The 27202-nt window shown below is 35.9% G+C and overlaps 1 protein-coding gene across 4 annotated transcripts in view; it reads right to left on the bottom strand.

Moving 5' to 3' along the window:
- Positions 1-27202, bottom strand: part of ROBO1 (roundabout guidance receptor 1) — a 735419-nt gene that overhangs the window by 630062 nt on the left and 78155 nt on the right. For all 4 annotated transcript variants that reach the window (XM_032207881.1, XM_032207886.1, XM_032207883.1 and 1 more), the window contains exon 2: positions 18456-18596. In XM_032207881.1, the coding sequence (XP_032063772.1) occupies positions 18456-18543 (88 nt within the window). In that variant the 5' untranslated portion in view covers positions 18544-18596. The remainder of the gene's footprint in view (positions 1-18455; positions 18597-27202) is intronic.

Raw genomic sequence — 27202 nt, 5'->3', positions numbered from 1 at the left:
AGCAATATTTACTTGATGGGCTTTCTGCAGCTGTCTAACTTTCAGTCTAGTGCAGTTCCATTAATAACACATCAGCAGAAGCAGCATTCAGTACCCAAAAGCAAACCTCAAAAAAACACTCTTTGTAGAAAAACAGAAATTGAGAGATGATGAAAGATGACAGGTTGTCTGTACTGAAAACCACCCATCTCCTTCTTTTCATTATCAGCATATTAACTGGGATATTAACTGATTCAAACGAGAGTTTGAAATTTGATGACTCAATTCTGCTATATAATTTTCAGAAATTAGTAACCAATACAGCATTTCATATCCTTAGGTATGGATATGCACTGCTACAGCAAACAACTTCACTGAATTACAGCCCTAACATGGAGATTATATTAGAACCATGCTGGGGCACTGACTCCCATATGTGCAAATTAAAGGGGTTTTTATTGAGAGAGAAAGAAAATCACTTATGCTGAAGTTTGTGTAATAAACAGTATCAAAGGGAGAACAATAATAATATGTATATTTTTACTGTGCCTGCAATGTTGAGTGACATCTATGATTCACAAAGCATGTAAAAATACAGGAGCAATAAAACAGTAACGTCAACATTTTGACTCATTAATCAGAAGATAAGATCGATTTATGAGTAGCAATTAATTGTAAAGGATTGTAACCTCCACAGCCATTCCAGGGATACCTCCCTGCATATTTTTACACTCCAAAGGGCACCAAATATATATTCTCTAAACAAGCACAGAAATTTGATTTCAAAATTCCAGTTCATTTTAGTGAGCTATGCTTGGTTTTGCAAAATACTGCAGGCCTTTGATAATCCATGTGAAATAACACAAGTAATTTTGAGAAGATTTAAATGTTTTCATGTCTGGTTGAGAATGTAAGAGGAAAATTTAAAAAAAAAAAAAAAAAAAAAACAACAAGGTATTAAGAAATGAAACAATATTTTGGAGTAAGATACCTATATGTATAATTATGCAAAAACTATCTGCATGTCTGACAGAGAACTGGGGTATGCTTGCAAAGTTGGAATACGAAGGTTTACTTTCATGCCTATGAGATTATCAGATTGACATTTGATTTTCAAGCAGCATGCAAGATGAGAAAGGATACAAAAGAAGTACTGGAATTTAAATTTAAATTAGTTCAATTAAACAGTTTTGCATTAGTCTAATTCTGCTAATTCTCTGTCTGCTTCTAATTATTATGAAACCCATTTTTTTTCCATACCTTTTTAAAAGTTATTCTATGGAGCAACAGGTGTACTCAATGCCTATTTCTATCCATATATGTTTTTTTGTTTGTTTTATTTTTTTTTTATTTTTATTTATTTATTTTTTACAACTTTAAACCACCAGTGTGATTAAACAAAACAGAATACAAAGTAAAATTTAAAGTGTCATTTGAAATTGAAAAATTTGGATCCTTTTCTAACTACCATAAAGAAAATTCCCAGAAAGTTATTGAACGTGATGAATTTGAAAATACAAGAGCAAAGGTAGATTCTTACCCCTGCAGTGCTCTATTCCCATCCTCCACCAAAGCTTTAAAAAAAAAAAGCTCAGAAAAAGCTCTGTATCTCACACACACCATGTTCAAATTAAGTTCCTTACGACAGTTTTTGAGAAAAGCTGTCGTACTTTGCCATTCAGTCTGTTTTTCCAAACTCCTCTGCACATTTTTAGTAAGAAAGGTACAACTGGTTGTGGGGCTGCCTTATAAAATAATCATGTTACTGTAACACCACCGATTATTATGCTGGCACAACTGAAGTTCATGTAGAAACAAACATATAGGGTAAAAAACATGTTAAAATACCAATTTTTGAAAATTGGTATTTTAAAAATACCGTGAAAACCATGCATGGAACCATATCCTCAAGAAGAGATGCATTGTTTTGGTACAAGCACTCAAAATATATAAACTTAACAAATGTATAAGAAAACTCAACCTTTTTCAGGTTATCAGTTAGCATTTTATTATCATAGGATTCTATAAAAGTGCCAAGTAACTTAAAACAGATGTGGATTTCAACTTCCTATCTAAATTAAAATGTATTTGCTAGTGTTATACAAAACTAGGATATTATACATTACTTATTTTTCATTTAAAGAGTAAACTAGAACATGAAACTCAGCATTTGGGAAAAAATAGGCTAACAGTTCTATGTAAAAAGCTCATTTAATTCCCATTCTTTTATTTTGTATATGTAATATACAAAATTATTTCTGGAGAAAAGGAGGTTCAGGGGTGACCTTATTGCTCTTTACAGATACCTTAAAGGAGGCTGTAGAGAGGTGGGGGTTGGTCTATTCTCCCATGTGCCTGGTGACAGGACGAGGGGGAATGGGCTTAAGTTGAGCCAGGGGAGTTTTAGGTTGGATCTTAGGAAGAACTTCTTTACTGAAAGGGTTGTTAGACATTGGAACAGGCTGCCCAGGGAAGTGGTGGAGTCACCATCCCTGGAAGTCTTCAAAAGACGTTTAGATGACGCTTAGGGATATGGTATAGTGGGGACTGTTAGCGTTAGGTCAGAGGTTGGACTCGATGATCTTGAGGTCTCTTCCAACCTAGAAATTCTGTGTGATTCTGTGTGAGTAGTGTAAAGTTCATTCACATGGTAGAACACCTCTTTCAGTGTATAGGCTGAACAAACACGGGTCACAATATCTATCTGCAATATTTCATTTTGTTGTTATCTATAAGACTGTGAACCAATGCTTCATAATATATTAACAAACATTGCTGTAACTAATTTCCTCTAGTAATTCCTATTTTGTTCCCCCTTAAACTACATCCTTAAGCACTTCTTATTTTTATTTTTTTGATTCCAAGAAGTGGAGAAAAGTAGTCACAAAGAGTAGTACTCTGAAATTTAATCACCTCTCTCTGCACACGCAGTCCGTGACAAAAATAGAATAATAGAGAATTGTCCTCCAAGCCTGACAGCTGAAGAAGCTGAGACACCTGAGGAGTGTAAAAAAAGAAATTGCTTTATGCATACTAGAGCAAGTGATGCAAAGGGTGCTTCACAACGTTGGTACTACTTTGTACATAGCATACATGTTCCTGTCTCAACAGAAAATGAGAATGTAGTTATTAGCTTGGAGAGTGTAACTGGATTATTTGCCAAGAAGGCTCTTCAGATCTTCTCTAGATGAGGTAAAAGGACTTGATATACTTGATCTAACATCAGACACGCACCAAGTATCTATACTGGTTCGTTCTTTAGTCAATGCAGAGACATATTTAGTCAAGGAATAATTCAGCCCACTTTAACTTTGGGGCCCACCTCAGGTGTATCCATTTAACGTGCAAGCTGGAATGCACTCTGACCCTTGTAACTACTCCCTAATTTATTTCCTCTGGTTGAGCTTTTATGCTTCCTGAGACTGATTAGCTTACAGGCAATGCGCCTGCAGTTAAAACTCTAAGCATAAGTCTTTTTCCCCTTCTGAGACCAGAGATGCTTTGGCCCAGCTGCTGAGGCTTGTGACTCATGCTTCAAGACTTCCAGCAGGCTCCTCCTTCCGTAGTCCTTTCCAAGAGCATGATGAAGAATTTGCAAATGGTTTCAAAATTCCTCATTTCTGACAGCACAATGTCCAAACAACGTAATGAAATATATCACATGTTTCCACAGCCTCAGTTACTAATGAATCCCAAATAGTTCCCCCCATTCTGCATTACAGCTTACAAGCCTTCTGCATAGTTTGGACTTGCTGCCACAATAGGTTGGGAAAAGTACCTTTACTGTAATATATCATCATTAGGCCTCTCATCAGCTTGACAATGGAAAAGACCTCATATTTAAACTCTGATGAAGACTTCCATGCCACATCTAAATTAGTAGACCTAGCAGTACTTCCTGAGTCTGATTTTTACTTCAGGCAAGCACCAAGCCTTTATCCTAGCCTTTAGTTTTCCTGGAAAGAAAACAGGAATGTGTGGGCTACAAGAGAGCTACAGTACTCTTTGCCTTGATCCTTGATTTGGATAATTACATGACGAACACGTGCAAGATAAACAACAGCGTATCCACTGTTTAGTCTAGAGGCAGCCTAGTTGTCAAAAGAGAATTAGCAGATACTAAGGATGGGATTTTATCTGTTCAAAGGTAAATCCAAACTCTTTCTTTAGTGAAGGGAGACAGCATACAACAACAGAGGGCAACCCCAAAATGCATCTAGCACATATCTGCTACATTCTGAACTGCCCCTCCTTACGGGGTTGTTAGAACCCCAGTGATCCACTCAGCTGCAAGCACTATGGGTTAGATTCTGCATCGGTGAAACTAGTTGGATGGATGAAGAACACAACGTCAGAACAGAGATAAAGAAATTCTGCCTGTATGACAGAAGTTTGATAGGGCTGGACACTATGCTGGAGACTTTCACTGAGGGAGATAATACAGCAACAGAAAGTGCATATAAAGAAAACTATGATTTCCTGTTTTGAGAAGTTATTTGTAAATATTTTTTCTTCCGTTTGCAAATATTTGTGTATTTCTTCATTTTTTATATTTATTTATTTTTAAATGAAAGTTACAGTTCTGTTAGGCTGCCATTTCTGAACAATTACATTCAGAGTTCTGCATACAGTAATACTGAAACTTAATTGTGGGTACACCTACTGATTTATCCCTCCAAATCCTGTAAACAAAAATTTAGGCCTATGAATCAGTAGATGTTAAGAAAAAAAAAAAGAAAAATGTGATAGAGAATTTCCTATTGTAATATTTTAACATTGTCATAGCACACTATATGCTGAAAAATATTTTAACTTTAGAAGTAGTAAATAGTGTTTTTCCCCATGTAAGGTATTATTTCTAACACTATAATGGTGGTAAGGAACATGGGCCTACCATTCAAAACACCTAGAGTTTCCACTAATTTGGTTTATCTAAGATGGGACATAGCAGGTTTCATTTTTTAAAGAATATTTCACACCTTAATAATATTCTGTGATGAAATGAGGTGTGGACTACTAATGGCCACCTGCCAGCAGTTTGAAGCCTCTTGTGCAGCAGCACTTAAGAAGTCTGTGGCAGTTGTATGGATGGATTCCGGTTCTCTGTACGTGCATAGGAAACATGACAGGCAATATAAAAACAGCAGTTCTTAATGAGAGTACCCTGGTTGCAGTCTGGAAGCACTATGCTTTCAGAGACAGATATTATAGAAAATGAAATTGTTCCATAAACAGTAAGTCTAAAAAAGCACAAGCCCATATTCTCCCATTTGATCTAGGTATTTCTGAAACCGCCTCTGAAATCCTTTCACCAGTGATTTCCTTTCTCCTCTAGTGCCCCATACCCTTCTGCACATCTTTTTCTTTCTTCCTTCCTCCTCTATACTCCATGCCCTCTAGTTACATCTACCCAAATCCCAGCATGTACACATCCTGAGCATCATGTGCTGATGGCTAGGGGTACTAATCTGGGTCTCCCTCTCTATGCAGCTGCTAATTCACATGTATTTTGTATCATCCTGGATTCTCTTTCTCTGTTCTATCACACACACACACAAAAAAAATGGTTAGTGGATTCCAAGACTTCTGGAGGAAGAAGAGTAATTAAAAAAACAAGAGTGGCTGAATTTATTAACGCGCAGACATACTGTACTATAAGATAAGCTAAACCAAGTTAGAAAGATGACAACACTATATATACAAAAAGATTTCTAGCATACATACAGAACATTATTGTGCACAGTTGGATTTAAAGGAATTTTGTAAATGTAAATGTAAATGTAAATGTAAATGTAAATGTAAAAGGAATTTTAACAATGTGGACAGCATGAAATGATATCATGCAAAACAGGGTAATCTGAGATAAATAAATAGTCTGAGTATGAGCATTATCAACTGAAACAAAAAATATTAATTCTCTCAACTGAAATACTGGTGATGAATTCTTCACAACCTGAACATTTAATTTTGTGACTAATTTTCTTTCATTATAATCCATTCTATGACATTTCCTTGGCCAGGCCTCTTCCTCCTATTCTTCATCATGAGGAACTGCACAGCCTCAGAATAGAAGCAGGCAGTCCAGGAGTGATTCCTAACTCCTGGGGCTGAGGAAACTATTGAAGAGCATCCAGTTGGTACCAAGAGTAATCTCAATATGAAAATCAACACAGCAACTCCTTCCCTGCACTTTACCTTGTAGTCTGAAGGAAGCAGAGATATGAATCTATTTAAACTATTCAGCACAGAAAAGCACAAATAGGATATCAGTCTCTGAAGGCACTGAAGGATGAGACACAGACTTCCCACATTTATTTGCAGGCTCTTACTGCTGCTGGTCCTACAGTAGCAGCCATTCTGCACCAATCCCTCTGTTCTCTTCGTCTTCCTTTCCTTGTCCCACTCTGTTGTTTTTTTCCATCAGGTCAAATACCACAGCAAAATCTCTGTTTTCCTTAATAAATCACCTTTTGACACTTTTCCCACATCTTTTTCATTGAACTGGCTCTTCTGTTCAGCAGCTCTCTCTTGGAAATTTATTTTGTATCACCTTAAGAGAATGAACAATTGGGTAATCTTCCTGATCTCTTTACTGAAGTCCATTTCCTATTCTTCATAAGCAATGATCACAGAGAAATTCTTGCTCATCATTTCTAGTCTAAGAACCTTGAAAGAATTTCTCACAAATTCCAATTTGTCAAAACCAGTATCAGCTGCTGAATCTGAAATTTCAGGGCCTTGTACAACTTATACATTTGAGGTAAGTTTTCAAAAAGCTGTCAGTAAAATTCCAAGCAAGTCCCACTGCCAAATTTCAAACTCCTGCACAAAGACTTTAACTATGTACTAACAAGGGGGGAAAAAAAAAAGTCATTTTATCTGATCTTTCCTTTATATATATATATATATATATATATATATTATAATATATATATTATATATATATATATAATCAGAACAATTTCCCTTACATTAAACAAACACGGGAATTTGTATTCCTTGGAAGCACAGAAAATTTCAGTTGAAAATAATTAAGCTAGTCAGAAGAAAGGTCCCAATAATAGGAACTATAAATCATATAGCCATGTTCATTGCTTTATCATTACTAAAACCTGAAATAAACTTTCCAAATGGTTGAGAACTTTGCTGTATATTTGTAACTGAACAGGAAAATAAATAAATAAAAAAAATGCAGAAGTATAAAAGCTTCATGCTACTCATACATATTCAACTTCTTTACATAAACAGGCTAAAGTCTCTCCAAAGTAAAAAGAAAAATAAAACAAACCAGAAATATCCATGAGGTAGGAGCAATTCTGCAGAGAAATGGCATTATTTCACAGCCAGAGAATGAAATGATGAACCAAGTACAACAGAATAATTGCTGATGTACCTCTATGAGACTGAATAAGGACACATACTGAAGATTAAAACAGGAAGATGAAGGTTTCACCAAAATCACTTAACTTTTTAATTTGACACAACTCAATTCATAAGCAAGTTTTAACAGTGTCTGCAAGTGTTCCATGGCACTTAAGTGGAATTTGTTAATTTGGCTCTGTAGCATTAAAATATTGTTTATCCTTTGCTATGTACATGAATGCTTGTGTCATCATCTATTACAATATGGATTTTACGTAATCAGGCTAGAATGAAACTGGACCAGTTTTACTCTAGAATTTCCTTTAGTTTCCAAAAATGTGGAAATGCACTTTCATCAATTTTTAACATATTACTAATGTTGCCATGTCTAATATAGATGGTTTTGGTCTTCTTTGAAAAGAGGATATACTAGTTAGTTTATTTTTAATAATCAAGATTCTGTCAGTCCTTCTGAATGAGTAAAACAGACTGTTCTGCAAATGCTGACCAAGAGTTTTCTCTCAGTTCTTGCAAGGTGACTGTAACGTAGATTGATTGGAATTTCTGCTATAATAGAAAGGTTAAATATTTCAAATGAGAGCTCAAAGCCAACTTGACACTGACTGAATACTTTCATAAGGTATGACTGACCTCAAACCATCCTTTTTCTCATTGTACTTAATTCCTGTGAAATACTAGATGATTCAGACTTTCCTGGTACAGCATGCGCAACTTTTCCTTCTAATGTTTCTGTTAAAAAGCCCACTGTATAGTCATTCAAAAAACACAGGAGACAAAAAAATAAAATAAAATAAATAATTGACTATTTCTGAACAACAAAAAAAAAATATATCAGAAATTAGAAGCCTATTTCATTCACAAGCCATATTATAATTCTTAAAAAAAAATGTCTATAATAGGATAAAACACCCTAAAGTCTCACAAGAAAAGCAGTAGGAAAAAAAGACCGCAGGCAGTGAAAGAACTGCAGGCTGCAGTGTAAAGTCAAGGTCTCAGGCGAGTTTTAAATAAATTAGCTCAGGTCCCATAAGTAATCTAGCCATGACAGCAGAGAGCTCAATTTAGGTAAGCTGTATGAATGCTAGAAGGAGACAAATTTAAAGTTAACATTTTGGACTCTCTGTATAGTAAGCCCTTTCACTGACTGAAATTTTGAAAAAGATGTGTTTTAAAGGAACAGAAAAGAAACAAGGAAGGTAGACAGTAATCACTGTCCTCTTACTACACCTAAGTTTTCTGCATTTTGAGTGTTAAGTCAGGATAGTCTGCATTTTTTGAAAATTTAGGACAGAACACTATGGGATTCAAGCACCTCTTTTGATCTGTGTATCTGAGACTAGTCCAAACTACCTTGTTCATAGCAAATGTTAAAACAAAGATAATATAAAGAATTTGTACTCCCTACAACAGTTCCAGCCTAAACATAGAATCAGAAGCCCCCATGAGTGACATGTCAGAAGCAGGCCACCGCAGTGCTGACATTTAAGGATAGATGCTATCTTCACTGTGCAATGTTGATTGAAGTTAACCTAAAGCTTACCATAGAGTCAATCACAAGGATTTAAGATTGTAAACAGATGAAGAAGTGAAAGATAAAAGTATGAGATGTTATAAGCTGGTGATAAACACAAAAGAAGTGGTAAAATATAGGAAAACTTGTATAAAGATTCATTATTTTCTAGTTCCCATTTGTTTATCAGAGAACAGATTAAAGAGGCAACTGAACATAATCAAGCGATGACTTAGTTCTTATTTAAACACCTACTCCTTTATTTAAACACCTACTAAACATCACTCTTGATGAACCCAAAATGTCCCACGTCCTCAGTGGAAGATAGAGTCATGAACATCTGCAGGCTTTAACCTCTGTTTGCAGCAATTCTGAATTAGCAGAATGCATAGGCCTGATCTGCAGCAAGACAAAATGCAAGCTTATCAGCTACCATCTGTAAACAAACATGCACTTAGAGATGTGGCAAAAGGAGATGATGGAAACCAACTGTTAGAATTTGTCATGGGTACCACGCTTTTCAAAACTGTGATGTTTATATCTTACAGGCCAAATCAGCAAAGAAGCTTAAGTATACAGAAAATTTCAAGTATTAACACAGAAATTTTACTGTAATGTATGATTAAAGAAGACATGATTAAACATTAATTTCAAAACATGCAAGTGATCAATTTTATGCATGTGGTGCCATGTTTTTAGATGAAGGATACTAAATATAGTATGTTTTCTGAAATAGTACTGTACATGAACAGAAAGTTTAATTTTACACCCAAACATTTAACTCTTAACTACCAGACGAACATACAATGAACAGGAAATTCCCTAATCTAACTTAGTAGGGAGTGCTGTATATAAATAATATCCTGAAGGGCATAACTGCAAACAGAGAGAGAGGAAGATGACAACAAGCAGCACATCCTTTTGTTGGGTACCATTAGCTGCCTTTTTATTTTTGTATATTAAAAGTGTGACCTTGAAGGTCACATCAGCTGCATGTCAAAATGAAATAGGCATAAACCTCAGTCATTTATGATCTGATTTAAAAAGCAAGTTCTAAACAATATCATTAACTTTTATCCTTGGGGAAATGTATGTGAGGATTAAAAGAGAGAGAGAGAGAGAGAGAGAGAGTAAAGCCACCCAAAATGTAATTAAAGAAATGTCTAAACATAGGAACTTAACAGTAAATGACTAACCAGATGTGCTTCACAGCACTGTTAAAGGGTCTTTTATCTTCATGGTAGCCTGTATGAATGCCCTAAGCAAAAATCATTTTTAAAGGATAGGTGGCTCTTTGTTTTCATACAACAGAGGAAGGTAGGTTGACTGATCTACTACTAACATACAAAGAACATCTGACGTTATTTTGACTATTAATGTACAATAATTAATGTATGAAAAATATTTATGCTTTTATTAACAATAATACACTTTCAAAAATAGCTGGAATAAAGAACACAGCAACTAATCATATAAATATTGTTGTACTGATAACGTGATGATGTATATAGTATAAATACTTAAAAAAGATGTTAGTGTCAATCTAACTCAACAGTTAAGGCCAAGAAAAATCTTAAAATATGACTTGCTTGCTTTCACCGGTTGTACTATTAATTAAAATTCAGATTAAACAAAAGGTAGTAATTTCCAGTGAATCTAGTGCAAAAATAAGGTGGAGAAGGTGGCAGTCTGACAAAAGGATATATTTTTTTCAATATGCAGATACAGGTGTATATAAAACATCCTTTGTCAAGGCAGAAATTGTGCAAATACATTTGACACTTATTAAAATATTTAATAAAGCATCCCTAGACACCCTATTACACAGAGCTGAAAATAAATTAGCAAGTATAGATGTGCCTGCAGTAACCCCTTGAGTAATCATAAGTGTGAAAACACCCTTGTAAATTGTTACATTCTTTCTCTGATATAACTGAAATTAGTTTTATAATTGATGTTAAAGACATTAAGTTGCTTTGAAGGTCTAACAGATTCATCATCTAAATAAAAATTAGATTCAATAGAGACTATGTCATTTTGTGCCGTACATTTGTAACCAAAGATTAATCTCAGGACAATTGATAAATCATGTAAAAGTATTTTATCCTTGTTAGTTTTAATTTAGGTAGAATAACTTCTGGTCAAAATTGTGTGCCCATTATCTATAAATATATACATAGCGTTTCTGCCAGTTTCTTCATCAACTGTATGAAATACAGTCTTCACAGAAGAATTCAAGCAAATGCATTCTTAGATTACTATATGCAAACATCTGTACAGTAACCTTGCTTTAACCTAACTTTGGAGTGTCACAAGACTAAGAAAAAGAAAATAAAAGAAAAAGAAAAGAAGTGAGTTTGTAATGCCTGTAAGAGATATTCAAGACCTGAGTCAGTCTTATAATTAATATTTTTTATCTCTAAAACATAGAGCTACAAGTAAGACTATTTGTGAAGCAAACAATGAGTATTAACCAGCAATTTTGCCAATAAAAGCATCAGAAACCAGTTTATAATTTATTTTTTTTTTTTTTAATACGAAATCTCTAGCTGTGGCCAATCAAATCCATACCAAAAAAAAAAAAAAAAAAAAAAACAAAGATTCCCTATTCATTATATATATTCAATTTTTTATTTTTTTTCTCAAAAGCGCGACTGTCATTGTGGACATATTTTCTTATTATTTATCTTTTAATTTTAGTGGATACCCTTCCCAAAACTTTGTTTTTGAGATCAGTTTTGGAGAATATTCCTTCACTATATTCAAAACAAGTAGACTATCTCTATGCTTTGAGGGTAATCACAGACAGGGATTTCTAGGGAAAAAAAAAATGGAGGAAATGCATCTGTGATTACATCCTCAAGAAGTAAGAGAAGAAGGGAAACAAAGCAAAGTGCTCCCTTCTTATATATGCACAGAAGCTGCTTAGAGAAGGGTATACCTCCAGGCAAAATAAGAGTAGGCTGTATCATCTAACCTCTATCAGTCATAATCTAGAATAGTGCCACTTTCTATTAACCAAGCAATAGATGAACTAAAATTACTTATATTGGTCTATGCAAGTCACTCAGTTTGCTCCAGTGCATTTTGATGACTTAATTAGGAAGACGGTGCAGCACACGTGCTTTTCTAGCCACGTTCAACACAAAGGCCACATCATCAAAGCAGAATAGTTGTACATTCTACACCTAGATTAAAAATACAAATTTCTTCATTAAGTACCTTGCAGATTACTGTGCCTCTTCATTTGTCTCCGTATATTCAGACAATTAAATAAAGTGTCATGCTTTATTTCTTTCTTTCTAAAGACTAATAAAGGAACTGTGAGTTGACGTACAGTTGGCAATCTTTTTATTTATTAAGACCTCAGTGACAACCTCTGGGTTGTCACTCTTTTTTTTTTTTTTTTTTTTTTTTTTTTTTTTAAATATAGTCTATTTTATTAAACACTTACTGTAAGGTTTATCTTTCAAAGGGATAACCAAAAGGTGTGCAGGTTTGCAGGCTTTTCTTTCCTTTTTTTTTTTTTTTTTTTTTTTTGTGGGTTTTATCTTTTTTTTTATTTTTTTTTAAATGTCTGTATGGGTTGGAAGGTGGTGAGGTATTTGTTTCAAATCTGGTTTGAAGAGTATTTTGTCTGCTTCATGTTGATTGGATGCAGATGACAGAAACACATCTTTCCACATGTTTCTTGACCTCTGCAAGGCCTAAACTGCTTCTCTCTAAATTTGACCTTGAATACCACTGTCCACAAACTCAGGGGCACTTACTAATGAAAACAATACATTAAATCATCATCCCTTGCTATGCATCACTTCCAGATGCATTAATCAAAGTTATATTAAATTAGGATCACAAAATGTAATTTGTAGCCAAGACTGATGTATCATAAAGCTTGTGAAAACAAAATTACTGCAGAATGTGCACCAATATATGGCATTTCTTGCTGCTACAGTTTGTCAACAGAACAGCCATGCCAAGAGTGGAACAGAAAAATGGGACAGAGTCCAGAGGAGAGCCTCTAGAATGATCAGAAGGCTGAGACATATGAAAAACTGGGAGAGGCTAAGAAAATGGGTTGGTTTAGCATACAGAAGTCCAAGGGAGGAATCTAATTACAGACTTCAGCTACCTTACAGAAAGTTTCCCAAAAGCGAAAGCCAGACTCTCCTTCAGAGGTGCGCAATGAAAGGACAAGAGGCAAGGTCACAAAATAGAGTATGAGAAGTTCCAGCTAAGGGTGGCACTAAGGGTGGGGAAAAAAAAAAAGTGTCCCAAAAAGGTTATGATATTTCCATCCCTGGAGGTGTTCAGCACTCAGCTAGACGAGGCCTTTTGCAACCTGATTTAACTCTGAAGACAACATTGTTTTGAGGGGAAAAAAAAAATCAGACTAAATGACCTCCAGATGTGCCTTGTAACCTAAATTTTTCCATGATTCCATGAGTGTGCCTACATATCAGAACTATACACTTTCATTTTTGTACATATGTCTTTAATCAAAAGTAGCTAAAAGTTATCTTCATTTTGGCTCAGATTCAGCTACAGAATAAGTGAAATTTATATGGAATTTGGGGACCTATATTTAAAAATTTGACCTTGCGAAATCATGTTCTTCCATATTTAGAATTAATATTCTCCTAGGAATTCAAGCTGTGCTCCTGAGAAGGCTCAGATTTACATATGTTGTGAGTTTTTTGGCATCTATCCTCTGCCTTATTTCCCCATTGACCTATAAACAAGGCTTTCCTGTTCAGGTACTCTAAAATGTTTATTGGCTCATCACAAAAGTATGAAGTATGAACAATCATTACTTTAAACCAATAGAAAAATATAACTAACTAAACTGCATCTTTGTAAATATCAGATCAGCTGCTGGATAACTTGCTCAGAATGGGTGAAATTTATGCTCAGGTATTTCCCAGCTGAAGGAATTTAAATCCACATGTCCTACTCTTTGAAAAAGTATCAAGGGAGTACTTTTAAGCTCACTCTTAATTTCCTTAGCTTAATGAGTCTTCACTGTTTCTTTGCAACTTCATATACAGGGGCTTGCATGGAATCTGAATCCAATTCTTTTTGTCTCTGAGGCTACGTCGAAAGACAGGCTGTAAGTAAACTGTGGACTAGGTTGGTTCAAACATTTAATATTTTAACATTATCCTCAGAAATATCTGCAAAATCATAAAGTTGGATACATTCTTCAAGTGAGCTATTCAATGCCTTACTCAGATCACAGATTTATTTAGGATATTTGATTGAAAATTAATTCAGGCATATTAAAAGCACGGGAGAATTTATGTGCGTACACTACATTATAAAAGATGGTCATGATCTTTATTAAGCAGCAAATGAAGATCTTTCAGTGCTAGGAACCATTTTTTCCAGGGCAGCTTCACAGGCTGAAAGGACTCAAGAAAATCAAATTTCTTGCCATGATGTATCAAACACTTAAAAACCTGAAGTACCATATTCAGATAAAATTCAGTAGTTTGATAAGTGGGTAACAAAGGGAACCTGCAAATCTGTAAGCTGTTTTCACCAGCAAGATCACAGATTCTTGAGGATTGAAAAGTTAAGTGATTTTGGAACAAAAAAAAAAAAAATCACACCAAATAGCTTCGTAGAAAAGGCAGACCTGAAGAGTGACTTACTTTACTGGGTTATGATTAACTTGATGAAAGCTCTTAGATAAAAGCTTTAGATTCAAAAAATGACAGCTTACACCTCAGCAGGGCTTTAAAGGTGGGCAAAAAGAACCTACTCTGGTTAAATGTTAGAGGTAATGAAAAAAAGAACATTTGCATTTCTGAAAATTTCATTATGTTTAATAACTGTCTCCTGTTGAAAGAGGTAAACAAGCTAGGATAGTGAACATATTTCCTCCTATGTTGCATTAGCAAGCCAAGAAATGTTCAGGAATAGACAATGTAAAATATTGTTGTTTACTTCAGGAGAGGTCAAATCCTGAGTTGGTTCTCTTAAGGACTTTGGTAGGCTTCTATGATTATCAGAGATTTTTTTATTTTTTTATTTTTTATTTTTTCTCATTTGTTTCAAAGTTTCAGTAGTGAAATGTTTCTCAAATTTACATTGTTATGTATATTTTATACATATTACACTGTTGTTTATATGCATCTCCTAAAGAAGAACTATTTCCTGGAGAAAAAAAAAAATACACTTCACATTAAAAAATCAAAACAGGTATCAAAAAAAAAAAAAAAACTTTTTTTTTTTTTTTACTTGAAAATGATGAAAATGCCAGGTTTTTAGTACATTAGTATTTGCTCAAGTACTGTGTATTATGGTTTACAGTATATGTAAACCATCGAGGTCCACAAGCTTCTACCAAAATCTCAAAAACCTAGGTTCAAAAGAAGTTTTCTCCTCATCCTCCTCTAAGATCAACAAGAATTCTGTTATAAAAATCTACCATTAAATCTACCAAGAGCATTCAAAATTTGTTGTCATTATATGGTTTTACAAGGCTTTCTTTGTCTAGGAATCTCTATAAAGCTCAAGGACTAACTCAATGCCACATATCTAGCCTCTGTTCCAGTTCAGATGGATGGCACTTCTACAGTACTCCCAACTTAAAGTAAGGATTCCAAGCCCGACCAGGTCCATGAGGAATGTTCTACTGTTTTTTTTTAATCAGACAGAAAACTGGAAAAACAAACAAACAAACAAACAACAAGCATCCCATTTGAAATTATTAGTCTTTTGCTGCATGTGGAATTTGTAGTTCTTCTGTTCTTAAATATTTTTGACAATGTAGTAACTGCAAAACACTTCAATTATTTAACTGAAAACATAAAGCTCGATGTATGTATCTAAATAAAATATAGCATTAGTTAATGTCATGTTTTCTTAGATCAATGCACTTTAAAATCAACTATCAAAACCAGCTATGAAGTTATCCAGCTTTTAAATATTCAAGGCAACTGGAAAGAAAACAAATCACATCTTTCCCAGACAATGTTCAACCCCTGATTAAATAAAGATATGCCAAGGCAGAGATACTCTGTGCCTCAGGAGACAGCCATAGTGGAACTGAGAGTGTATTTTATATGTGAATTAGAGGTAAGATGTAATGACATGAGATGAAAGACTCAGCCATGATTTTAATAAAGGGGGGAGACAGTACTTCCCTGTGGACCCCATATGCAAAAGAGTGAGACTCAACAAGAATATATGAAAAGATTCAGTAAAAAAAAAAATGCAATAAATGTTTCAAAGTTGTAAGACCACCATTAAAATTCATCACATTTTACCAAAGTCAAGAATTCCAGTTCTGAGGGTAAACTTTAACACTTTTCTGATGGTTTGTCACATGAAATTACAGCTATGTCACCAATAAGCTGGAACCATTTTTGATGTTTAGATTTGGAAGGTTTGAAACATTTTATTTATTTTTTATTTTTTTTAAGAGTTCTATAACAGAGGGAAAGCAATCTAAAAATTATTTCATTTAATCTGGCATTTTGAAAGCAAGTTTCCTTACTGAAATAAAAATACTTAAATTAGTAGTACTAAGATCAGACACGTTTTAGCTGTTTAGTGCTTTTAGTAACCCTTAGAAAAAAAGCTGTTATGTACAGCTTTTTTATGTGTATTGAGATACAATAATATCTAAGATATTATTACTGAGATATTATTATATCTTGAAATCTAAGAATGTGAATATCAAAGATGTGATACCTAAGAATCCACCCAACCCCTGTGGCAGGGAGGCTGGAACTAGATCATCTTTAAGGTCCCTTCCAGCCCAAACCATTCTATGATAATTCCATGAATACAGCAGAATTCCAAAGAAGCATTATTATTTTCTTTTCTCCCCATTAAATGGAGGAAAAAAAAACTTTCAGATTTTGCACAGGTCTCTTTCTGTGCATTAAAAAATAATAAAAAAAAAAAAATAGGAGAATTATGCCTTTGTAAGGAAGTCGTGAAAAGAACAAAATGAATGGGATGAACTGCTTGAAGGAAAAAAAAAATAATCCTGCTTTATTTGATCTTTTGTGATAATCACACTTCTGGCACCCTGCCAGCTAGTCTGAGCACACTGATGTCTGGCCAAGCAGAGTAATCTCTTGGTTCAAGTCTAGGGTCTGTGATGAAAATTACAAAGCAGAGACAAAATCAAAATGCCACCTGTGATTTTATTCTGAAACTAATTTGACGGAAAAAGTAATACAATGCCAACAGCCTTTTTAGTAGTGTCTACAAAACTATGACTAAATTGAAACCAATGCAAGCAGATAGAGGTAGCTATCATGCAAATACATTTGGATCTGCAGGCATTCCTTTTAAAAAAGAGCTGTAGATGTCTTTCTGACAGGTAAATTGCTTTGAAATGATTTTTGAAGTCTGAGGTCAAACTTTTAAAATGATAATTTTAACTTACATCTTCCCTTATTCTGGAGTCTTTTTGCATCTCCTACATAATGCATTTGAAGCCAACAAAATCAGAAAGAAAAAAGGTATCAATTCATTTCCTTAATTTACTTTCCATGAGCCACCATTCATTATAGGTCAACAAACCCTTGAAGGAAAAACCTTTTCCTTTCTCTTTCTATTGAGTAGTATATATTCGAACTAGCTGCCTACAGATACATGGAGAAGAACTGTATATACAAAAAAGTCTGTACGTACAGTGTATTCAAGTCAGAAATCCAGCCAGTAATGTTGTCTACATTATTCAAATCCAAAACAGGGAAGAAAAAAAAAAAAACATCATGTCACTTTTTTTTTCTTTTAATATGTCTACTGGGTCTTCCTACATATTACTGAACAAATATCCATTATTAGCAGCACCGAACAAAACTTGAGTTTTTCCATAACAAATATTGAAAATTACTCATAGTGACTCAAAAGCTGTTTTTACCCGTTTATTCTAAAGAGGGGGAAAAAATAAAATTAATTCCTCCATTTTCTCCATTGCTTCAAGTAAAAAACACTGCTCACTGCAGCAGAGTGATACAGGTTATCTATCTATTTCACTGCCTCCCCTTTCAAGCTGGACAGCATTTTCCTGATTTTGTACACACTTACTACTCTTCTCTGCATGAGTAAGACTTGCCACATGTGGACAGAAGCACAATTATCAATGTCTCAAATTTCACCAAAAACACTGCATTTCAGCTATTTCACATTTACAGCGGCCTGCTGTTTTCCTCCTTCAGGAAAGATCTCTATAGATTTCCTATTCTCTTTGATCTTCAAGTCTGTTCTGCACTCTGTACTTCCTGCCCCCGTCAACAGTGCTAATCAAAGGAATGTTTTAATAGCCACCTTAATCTTCTCATTCTTTGATTTTCAGGCCACTCCTTTTCTATACTGTCTATTATAATCAAAACAAAAAAAAAAAATTACTGCAACACAGACACTGCTGAACTTATTAAATTATATTTTCAATACACAGTTATGTTAATAAATTTCTGAACTCACTCCCCCCCCCACACACACACACATTAACATATGGAGAGATATCTTTGTGTATATACATGCACTTATTCACAGTGACATCATTAAAATATTTTGTAAAAATATGAATATTCATGTTTAAATAAAAGGTACCTACCTGGAATAAGCTGACCCAGTAAGTGATGGCATCTGGAAAGGCTGCATGCAGCTACTATGACCAAAAAAGGATAATGTTTCCATTTCATGATGCGTCCTTCCTTGCATTACACCAGCTCAGCAGTATTAATGTAAATGTTACCTGCAATAAGCAATGGAAATATGAACAGATGAATTAATGATAAATTTAAGTTACATCCAAATATTTTTGCCTAGTATAATTTTGTCAGCTATCCTGGTTTCAGTACAGTCAACCACAAAAGTCAAATTTTCTAACACTTAGGAAGATATAAGCCACAACCAGAAATATATTAACTATCCTTGCAGAGCAGACAACCTCTAAAAGGATGCTTTAAAGCAGGCACAAGATGACCCAACATATATTTTGAAGTGCTGCATGTTCTTTGGTTATGATGCAAACTGAGATATTAAAGAGATAGGATAATATAGTGTAGTTATATGTAAACACTTGCCTAAGCTTAAAAACATCCTACAATAACATTCAGCTTTGTAAAAAAAAAAAAAAAAAAAAAAAAAAAAAGCAGGGTTAAAACTAAGCACCAGTCCTCATCTTATGACATGATGTTTTGGCTGAATGAGGATGAGGGATAATTTCACCCAGTAATGACTTCACCTGTTAAGGTATCTTTTGAGTGTTTGTGTTATTAAGGGCAGGTTTTTTTCATATGGCTGCCAGTAAAATTGAATCTTATAAAGGAAGAAAATCACATTATGATTCAAAAGATTTTCACACTAATTTTTCTGACCACTACAACTGTAGATTGAGAAACATTCACAAATCTGCCACTGCTCAAAAATAATTACTGCTCATCCTATTCATTTTCTTGCACTTCAGCTATGTTGGTGCTTAGGTCTTGTTTACAGTACACATCTGTTCACAATGCCTTTCCTTTACAGCTTTCTGAAAAATATAGCGTTCTTTTAACAATCATAGGCTTCTGAAAAACATCTTAATATTTTTAAACAAATCTCTGTAAATATATGCAATCTTTAAATAAATGCAACAGTTTTACTGCAGTGTTTTGCTTCTTTAAATTTGACAAGGACCTCAATGCAGTCATGCATTTAAGCTTGAAATGTCCTATACATTGTATAACATATGGGGTTCATATCAAGTTCTGGCGATAAAAGAGGTATTTCAAGTGTTTGTCAAGTTACTAGACACTCACAACTGCCTGACCCTAACCAACGATTAGAGACCACTGAACACAATTGTAATCAACAGGTAGGCTGGCGCATGCAGTTCTATTCCAATAGTAAGTATCAACATTGGAACTTGATAACATCACACCTGTGCCTCTCGTTTCTCTCTCCTTGTACTCGTTCCCTCTGCAGTTGAGAGGTTTGGATTATGATCAGCAGACAGAATCATAATAGGGTCATGAGAGGGTACTAAGAAGATGGACCCAGGCTCTTTTCATAGATGCTCAGTGCCAGGACAAGAGGCAATGTGCACAAACTGGAACACAACACATTATCTCTGAACATCAGGAAGCACTTCACTGTGCAGGTGATGAAGCACTAGCAAGGATTGCCCAAACATGTTGTGGAGTCGCCCTCATTGGAGACATTCAAAAGCCACCTAGACATGGTCCTGGGCAACCTGCTCCAGGTGGCCCTGCTTGAGCAGGTGGGGTTGGACCAGATGACCTCCAGAGGTCCTATCACAAAATCACAGGACGGTTGAAGCTGGAGCAGTGACAAAACTGCAGTGCTATCAGTCACTTGTTCAGTCTGCTGGGACAGCAATAGACTTCATATTTAATGACTGCAGATAGAAGAGTTGTATCATTACCACAAATATTTGGTGCCATCTGATAGTTTGGGATGTTCAAACATGCATAAATGAGTTAAACTAGAATAGATTCAATCATTTACTCATGTTGCATTTTGCATTTGATTATTGTGCTACACCTGGATTTCTATTATCTTAGCAACCAGAACTAATAATACTCCATTTCTTACTACTACTATTACTTAAACCCTACAAAGTGTTTTGTTTTTTTTTTTTTTGCTTTTTTCTCACTTTGCCTGCACTCGATACCAAAACCCAATTCCTTCTCTTCCCAGAAATCAATGGCCAAGCTGCTGTTGCAAGCTGCTCTAAACGCTGTTTATAATATGACTCCAAGACTGAAATGAGGAATTGCAAATTCAGGCCTTCAGAATATTGATCTCTTTCTCTATGTGGTAGTACAGGCTTGTTTTATAAAGCTGTTTACCATATGGGCTTCAGATTGCCATAGTTTTTGCATCTGCATTTTCCAGTTGCATATGTAAAACTGAATGCTGCGTCTGACGTAAAGCTGATGAGGCAGCCCATTGAACTCCGTTCACCAAACAAAAAAAAATAATACTTTTAGATTAGGATGTACTTCGTCATTACAATCTGAGATGCTCATACAATATACATGAAAGAAACATTTCATTAATTCATGTTGCAAATTCATTCAAGGACTCAGAGATTCAGGAAGAATATGGTTTCCCACCCAGTGACAACACAGAAACCCTATCAACATCAACAAGAGTTCCAAGCACATGCTCTCTGGAGATTACTTCATTTATGGACCTTTGTACCAGGCTCAGGTACTGGCAGTGGGGCCACTGCATGAGGTGATGCCACGGTTGCCCCGTGCCAGCCCCTGGCAGCTCCAACAGCCCCGCTGCAGGGCACAGCCAGGTCCAACAGCCACCCTCTGAGAAAGGGCAAGATGCTACACAAAGGAGAGGGGGGAAAAAAGCATGAGAAACTGCTCTGTGAACATCTGGAGCAGAGGAGGAGGAGGTACTCCACATGCCAGAGGAGATATTCACCAGCAGCTTGCTGAGAGGACCATGGTGGAGCAGGCTTATTCTGAAAGGACTGAAGCCCCTAGGAAGGACCCAACTGGAGCATGGGAAGAGCATGCAGAGAAAGGAGCAGCAAAGAAGATCTGCTACGGACCGACCACAGCATCCATCCCCTTGCACCACTCAGGGTGTAGGTGGGAGGTTGGAGATGGAGGAGTGCCCTACATATAAATGATTCCCATGCACAAGTCCAAAGTTTTGTCTTTTCCATACCTCTCTCCCCCATTTTCTGAATTGGTGGACTGTGACTTTTTAATCCCATTCCATGTGCCAGAGCTGCACAAGAAGCTCAGGCTTTGACTGCATGGCTTGCTTGTTAAAGTCTTTTCTCATCTAATTCTGCTTGTGCCTCATGTTTGAATATCAAATTAATATTGAATCCTGAAAATTGAAATATTTCAGTGTTATTTAAAACATTTGTTATTCTTGTCAAAGTTTTGTGTGTGTGTGTGTGTGTGTGTGTGTGCGCGCTCAAACAATCAGTTCCTGTAGATATTCCTTTAAAATAATCCTGAAGGAGAGGCTGATTCTCTATATTCAGAGTACAGTTCTTTCTTCTGAAAGAGCAGCCCTGATAACAGGGGAGATAAAGTAAGAAAAGATGTCACTGAAATGGAAAATGTTTTTCAGATATAAGTTGAGTTCAGCAGAAGAGAGGGATGGAAACAAGATCTTTCTTATCATATTCTACTGCCACAGTCCTGCAATTCAAGTACTACAGAAGTGGAAGAAACCCACAGAAACATATCAGAACCAAAGGGAATGAGCAGGCAATTTAAAACACTGTTTACCTTATCTTACATACTAAAGGACCATGAAGTATCTGCTATGTTTATGTAGAACTATGCATATAGAAGTCTTAACACTTAACTTTCTGACTACAGTAACCAAGCTAAATGTTCCTGTGTCTGGTTTTACTCTTCAATTAGTTTTTCAGGGTCTGAACTACAAAATTAATATTGTAGAATGAGGACTGGCACTAATTAGATGTTGCCAGTGACAGAAGAAGGATGCACTAGCCATATAAACTTCAGCTGGCCTGAGACCTTGCTTAATACCATATTAGATGACTGCAGACTGCAGAACACGAAAGAAAAGATTCAGGTCCAGTGTCTATGGTGCACAATGAAGATAAACACTGGTTCCTCTATGACATTATAATCATTGAAGAATCAATGGCAAATTAAACTGCACAAACCCAGAGGGGAAAGCAGCACTATGGTAAATGAAGGGAAAGAGTCTAATCAATTATTTTCTTCCACTCTCTAAGCACAGTACTATTTATCACTATAGTCAGTGCAGCATTCAGAATGTGCAGCAGAAGTAAAGACATCAGGTCATAACAAAAAACAATGCTGTTTTTTTTTTTAATTTAATTTTATTTATTTTATTTTATTTTTTTTTAATAATTACTATTGTTTTTCTCAGAAATAGTAACTAAATCAGTAAGACTAAATTTTCACAGGATTTTGAAAAGAAAAGGACACCAAGGTCAAACAATTAAGATCTTAACTAATAACCTATTTTTATAAAATTACAATCTTTTGTACATACTATGCTATTGTTTAACTGATGAAACTGAATTTTGACTTGCCATGTACTCAAAAGCCATTTTGGAGTGGACTGACAATTTTACTTAAAGGATAAGAACCAGACAGTGGACTTTCTGAAGCAACATTACCTCCTTTTAAATGCAAGCTATTCATGCACTATTAGGCCTGATGATAGCGGATGGAGCTTCCCTGATTTTCAATCCTTTTGTTGAAGAGTCCCAGTGTCTATTCGTTAGAATCCAGTTATCTCATCATCTGTTTAGACTGACACTACTTTCGAGCTTACTCCTCCTGTGCATTATCATCAGTAAAGTTACATATCACCGAAATAAAGAACTTCATTCTACTATTTTAAACATCCTGTCTGTGAAACTAAATTTATTTGGAGTTCTAAGAAGATGAGAAGGAAGTACGACCATACATTGTCTCAACTGTTTCCACTTAGGAGCAAGAATGACAACCAGTTGATGAACTAGAGGAAAAAAAATCTGCCCAGCTCCTTTTTTGTTATAAAGTAAATCAGCTCTTCCAAGATGAAAGCAACTGCAAAAATATAAATCTACTTAAACTAGAATAGCCATTAGTATAGAGCAACTACAGATCTGGACTGTGATCCTTTCCGTAACAGCTTCAGCAAACGGCTCCATGCAAACTGGTATGTGGTACTTATTCATGAAGCTTACCTTATTTAATGTTTTACTATACCAAAACTTTTTTTTTTTTTTTTTTTTTTTAAATAAATTCTAAGAAAGCATTACAGTTTATGATAGAAGACTTGTACTTATTTTAAGATGCATTTTCTTTTGTTTGTTTGGTCAGTTTTGCTTTTTGTTTTGTTTAATCCAGTGAGAAAAGCAAGGGCAAAAAAAAATGAATTGAATGTCCTCAGTTTACTAGGCTGGCAGGTGACACACACTTATGTATATAGTTTTTCCAAGGGTTTAAGTGACTTGATTTTCAGTGGAGGGAGGGGGGGAAGAAAAAAAGTTGTGTCCATTTTTGCCCACTCTTACTGAGAGACTCGAGCAGAAACCCAAACATCAGTATCAGCCTGACAAACTGTAGTACATGCCATAAAATGTAGCCTAAATCCTAAATACACTCTACTGAACTGCCTACACATGAAAGCTTGGTGGGAGGAGCCAAACGCCAAACTCATGACAAAAAGAGAAACTTTCTTTTTCCCCCTACTAGCCTCATAAATAATCTTTCTATCATAAAGTCTGCTAATCTCTGTTTCCTTCATTTCTCTGGCTAAATAAACTGAGATTAACTTTGCAGAAGGGGCAACTTTAACAAAGACATTTTCCTCAGAGGGGTCCATAAATGAGACAGCAAGCAACAGAACATGATTTCTACATAAGAAATCAATATATTCGTAGTTCAGTAAATGTGCAATGCAGAGTAAAAAGCATGACCTGGAATATGAAAGAGTGTAAATAAAGAACAAAAAAAAACCACCAACAATCAACAACAACAAAAAAAAACATTAAGTGTAAAACAGTGATTTCCAATAGTTTTGTGCACTGGAGCCACCCAAGAAAACTGACAGTGCTCTGCATACTCCTGGGCTCAAAACGTTGTCCCTGCCTGCTCCCCTCCCCCCCCAACTGCTGGTCCCTTTCAAGGCGATAAATTAGATTAGAGTGCTCACTGTTCTGTCTTTTCTGCCTGCTGTGACAGGAGGAATACGGAGACACTGTCCAAGTGCGCAGGATTCAGAAAAGCAACATCTACCTAGAGGTCAATCTGGTGATTGACCAGGGTAAGAGAGGCTTCTACAAATTTCTACAAATACTTGAGTACCAAGAGGATGATGTGGAAAAAAAGAGGGCCTGCTGCTAAAAGTGGCAGAAGACCTGTCAGCAAAAGATACAGAAAAGGCTGAGGTATTCAATGCCTTCTATCACTTCAATTTTTCCCTCTAGTCAGGGGCCTGGGATTCTCAGGCCCCTAAGACTAGAGGGAGAAGACTTGTCCTCTGTGACGGAGAATCAGGTTGGAGAGCACTTAACCTGGATGCACACCAGTCCCTGGGACCTGACAGGATGAAAGTATAAGAACCAAGGAAGCAGAGCAGTCTCAGTGCAAGACCACTCTTGACGAGCTCTGAGAGGTCATGACAATTGAATGATGTTCCTGAGAACTGGAAGAAAGCAAACATCACTCCTGTCTTCAAGATGGAAAATCCAAGTAAGAGTAAGCCAGTCAGCCCCACCTCAACCCCTGAGAATGTGATGAATCAAACTATTCTGGTGCCCTGAAGGTCCTGGTGGACAACAATTTGAGTCAGCAACCTGCCTTTGTTGCACAGAAGACCAAAGGTTTCTGGGCTTCTCTGCAAAGAATGTAATCAGCAGGTCAAGGGAGGTGATTGTTCCCATCTGGTCTGCACAAGTGAGGATACATCTGGACCTCTGGGTCCAGCACTGGCTCCTCAGAACAAGACAGACACAAGATTAGTGGAGCAAATCCAACAAAGATAATTAAGGGACTGGAACATCTCATGTACAGGGAGGCTGAGAGACCTGGGCCTGCTCAGCCTGGAGCAGAAAGCGGATCCATGTATATAAATACCTAATGGGAGCAAATAAAAAAGAGGGAACCAAACTCCTCTCACTGGTGCCCAGTGACAAGAAAGACAAGAGAAAAAAGCTGAAACATGGGAAATTACTTTTAGAAATAAGTGAGAGAGGGAGTTAGGAGAATACAATAAATCACTAACCTTTTAGAAAAGAATTTACTAACTTTTAGAAAAGGGGGAACTGAGAAAGTTAGGAAGTTAGGGGAATCTTATAAAGTAGAGATAGAGTGATAGACAGCATGAAACTAGGATGCTCAAATTATTTAAAGCAAGAAGCCTTGGGCCCCTTTATCAAGGTCAATCTCCTAATAAGAGTGTGAGCCTATCTTAAGAAACTGGTCCTGCAGATGGATAAGAGCCAAGGAACAACTGAGTCTGTGCAAAGACAAGAGGTCAACTAGCAGTGACGAGGAAGAGTCATCAATCTTCATCTCCACGACCCCTGAAGACCACCACCAGAATACACTGTGCAAGTGCAGATGGGAGGAGTTTATGGAAATTGCTCATTGGAACTAATTTTAATATGAAACAGGGACAGGTTATGAATATGTATGGGCGTATTGTGAAACTTCATGCATATGTAACTCTTTACTGCATAATACCAAGACAAGTTGCCATGTCAGGTGTGCACAACTTTGGTGGTACTATCCCCGTGCTGCCCAGCGCTGAATAGACATACCTACTTTACAATCTTACTGATTGTGGAGTCTGTTTTCCGCAAGTCATAAGAAAACAGTTTTCTACCACGAGGGTGAGCAGAACAGGATGTGTTTAGAGATATAGTCTCCATCCTTGAACTTATACAAAATATGAGAGGACACATACCATGGCAACCTGCTCTAGCTAACCTTGATCTAAACAGGGTTGGATTAAGCAGTCCCCAGAGGTGTCTTTCCTCCTGCTTTGCTGTCTGGGAACCACAGCACCAAATATGCATTCCATAGACTGTCTCAGAAATTTAAAAAAAAAAAAAAAAAAAAAGTCTCTAACATAAAATGAGAAAAGACTCACAGAAAATTTGTCACAGTATCCTCAGAAAATGTAGTATAGAGTGACTAGAAAAGCTATCGGCATAGGTTGACTGGACTTAAAAAAAAAAAAAAAAAAAAAAAAAAAACACTAGGAATAATCAATTGTCTTGTGGGCAGTTCTCAATGTATAATCAAAAACTGAAAGCTTAAGAAGTTTGTGCTGAGAGTTGTTTGGAATAACCTCATTGATTCTATGGGCAAGCAGAAGTACATACAAAATAATGCTAAAATACGTTATGCGGTGTCCTGTCATCTAAGTGCTTCTCATATTCAGGCTGATTATTCCCCTGAAATGCAACAATCAATCCTAACTTGCAAGCTATTCTCTTGTGCAGACCTGCAGTATTGTAGGTTTTGTTATCTATTTTATATTCAGTCACTCACAGGGGAGCAATCAAGTAATTGGTAACAGTCACCAGTGAATCCACTGGATAAAAACTTTTCTTAAATCCAAGAGGTGATTTCATTCTTTTCACAAGCCTTTTTTGTTGAAACTGCTTACATAGCAAAAAGCTGTGGAAAGTGAGTGCAGACGTGAAGACATTTGTATCATCACAGCCAAGAAGCCAAACAAGAAAGTGAGAAGGAAAGGTCTTAGCTAAATGTTTTGCAGTGCAGGATACTGTGTGAATGTGTGAACAGGCACTTTTGTGAGAGGCAGAGGCAATGCAGCTTTAGAGACACCTCTAATCTACTAAAATTTATCCGT

This window comes from Aythya fuligula, chromosome 1 (assembly GCF_009819795.1).
Source record: "Aythya fuligula isolate bAytFul2 chromosome 1, bAytFul2.pri, whole genome shotgun sequence".
NCBI classification, from domain to species: Eukaryota; Metazoa; Chordata; class Aves; order Anseriformes; family Anatidae; genus Aythya; species Aythya fuligula.
The sequence above is the reverse complement of the archived record's forward strand: the minus strand, read 5'-3'. Positions and strand labels throughout refer to the sequence as shown.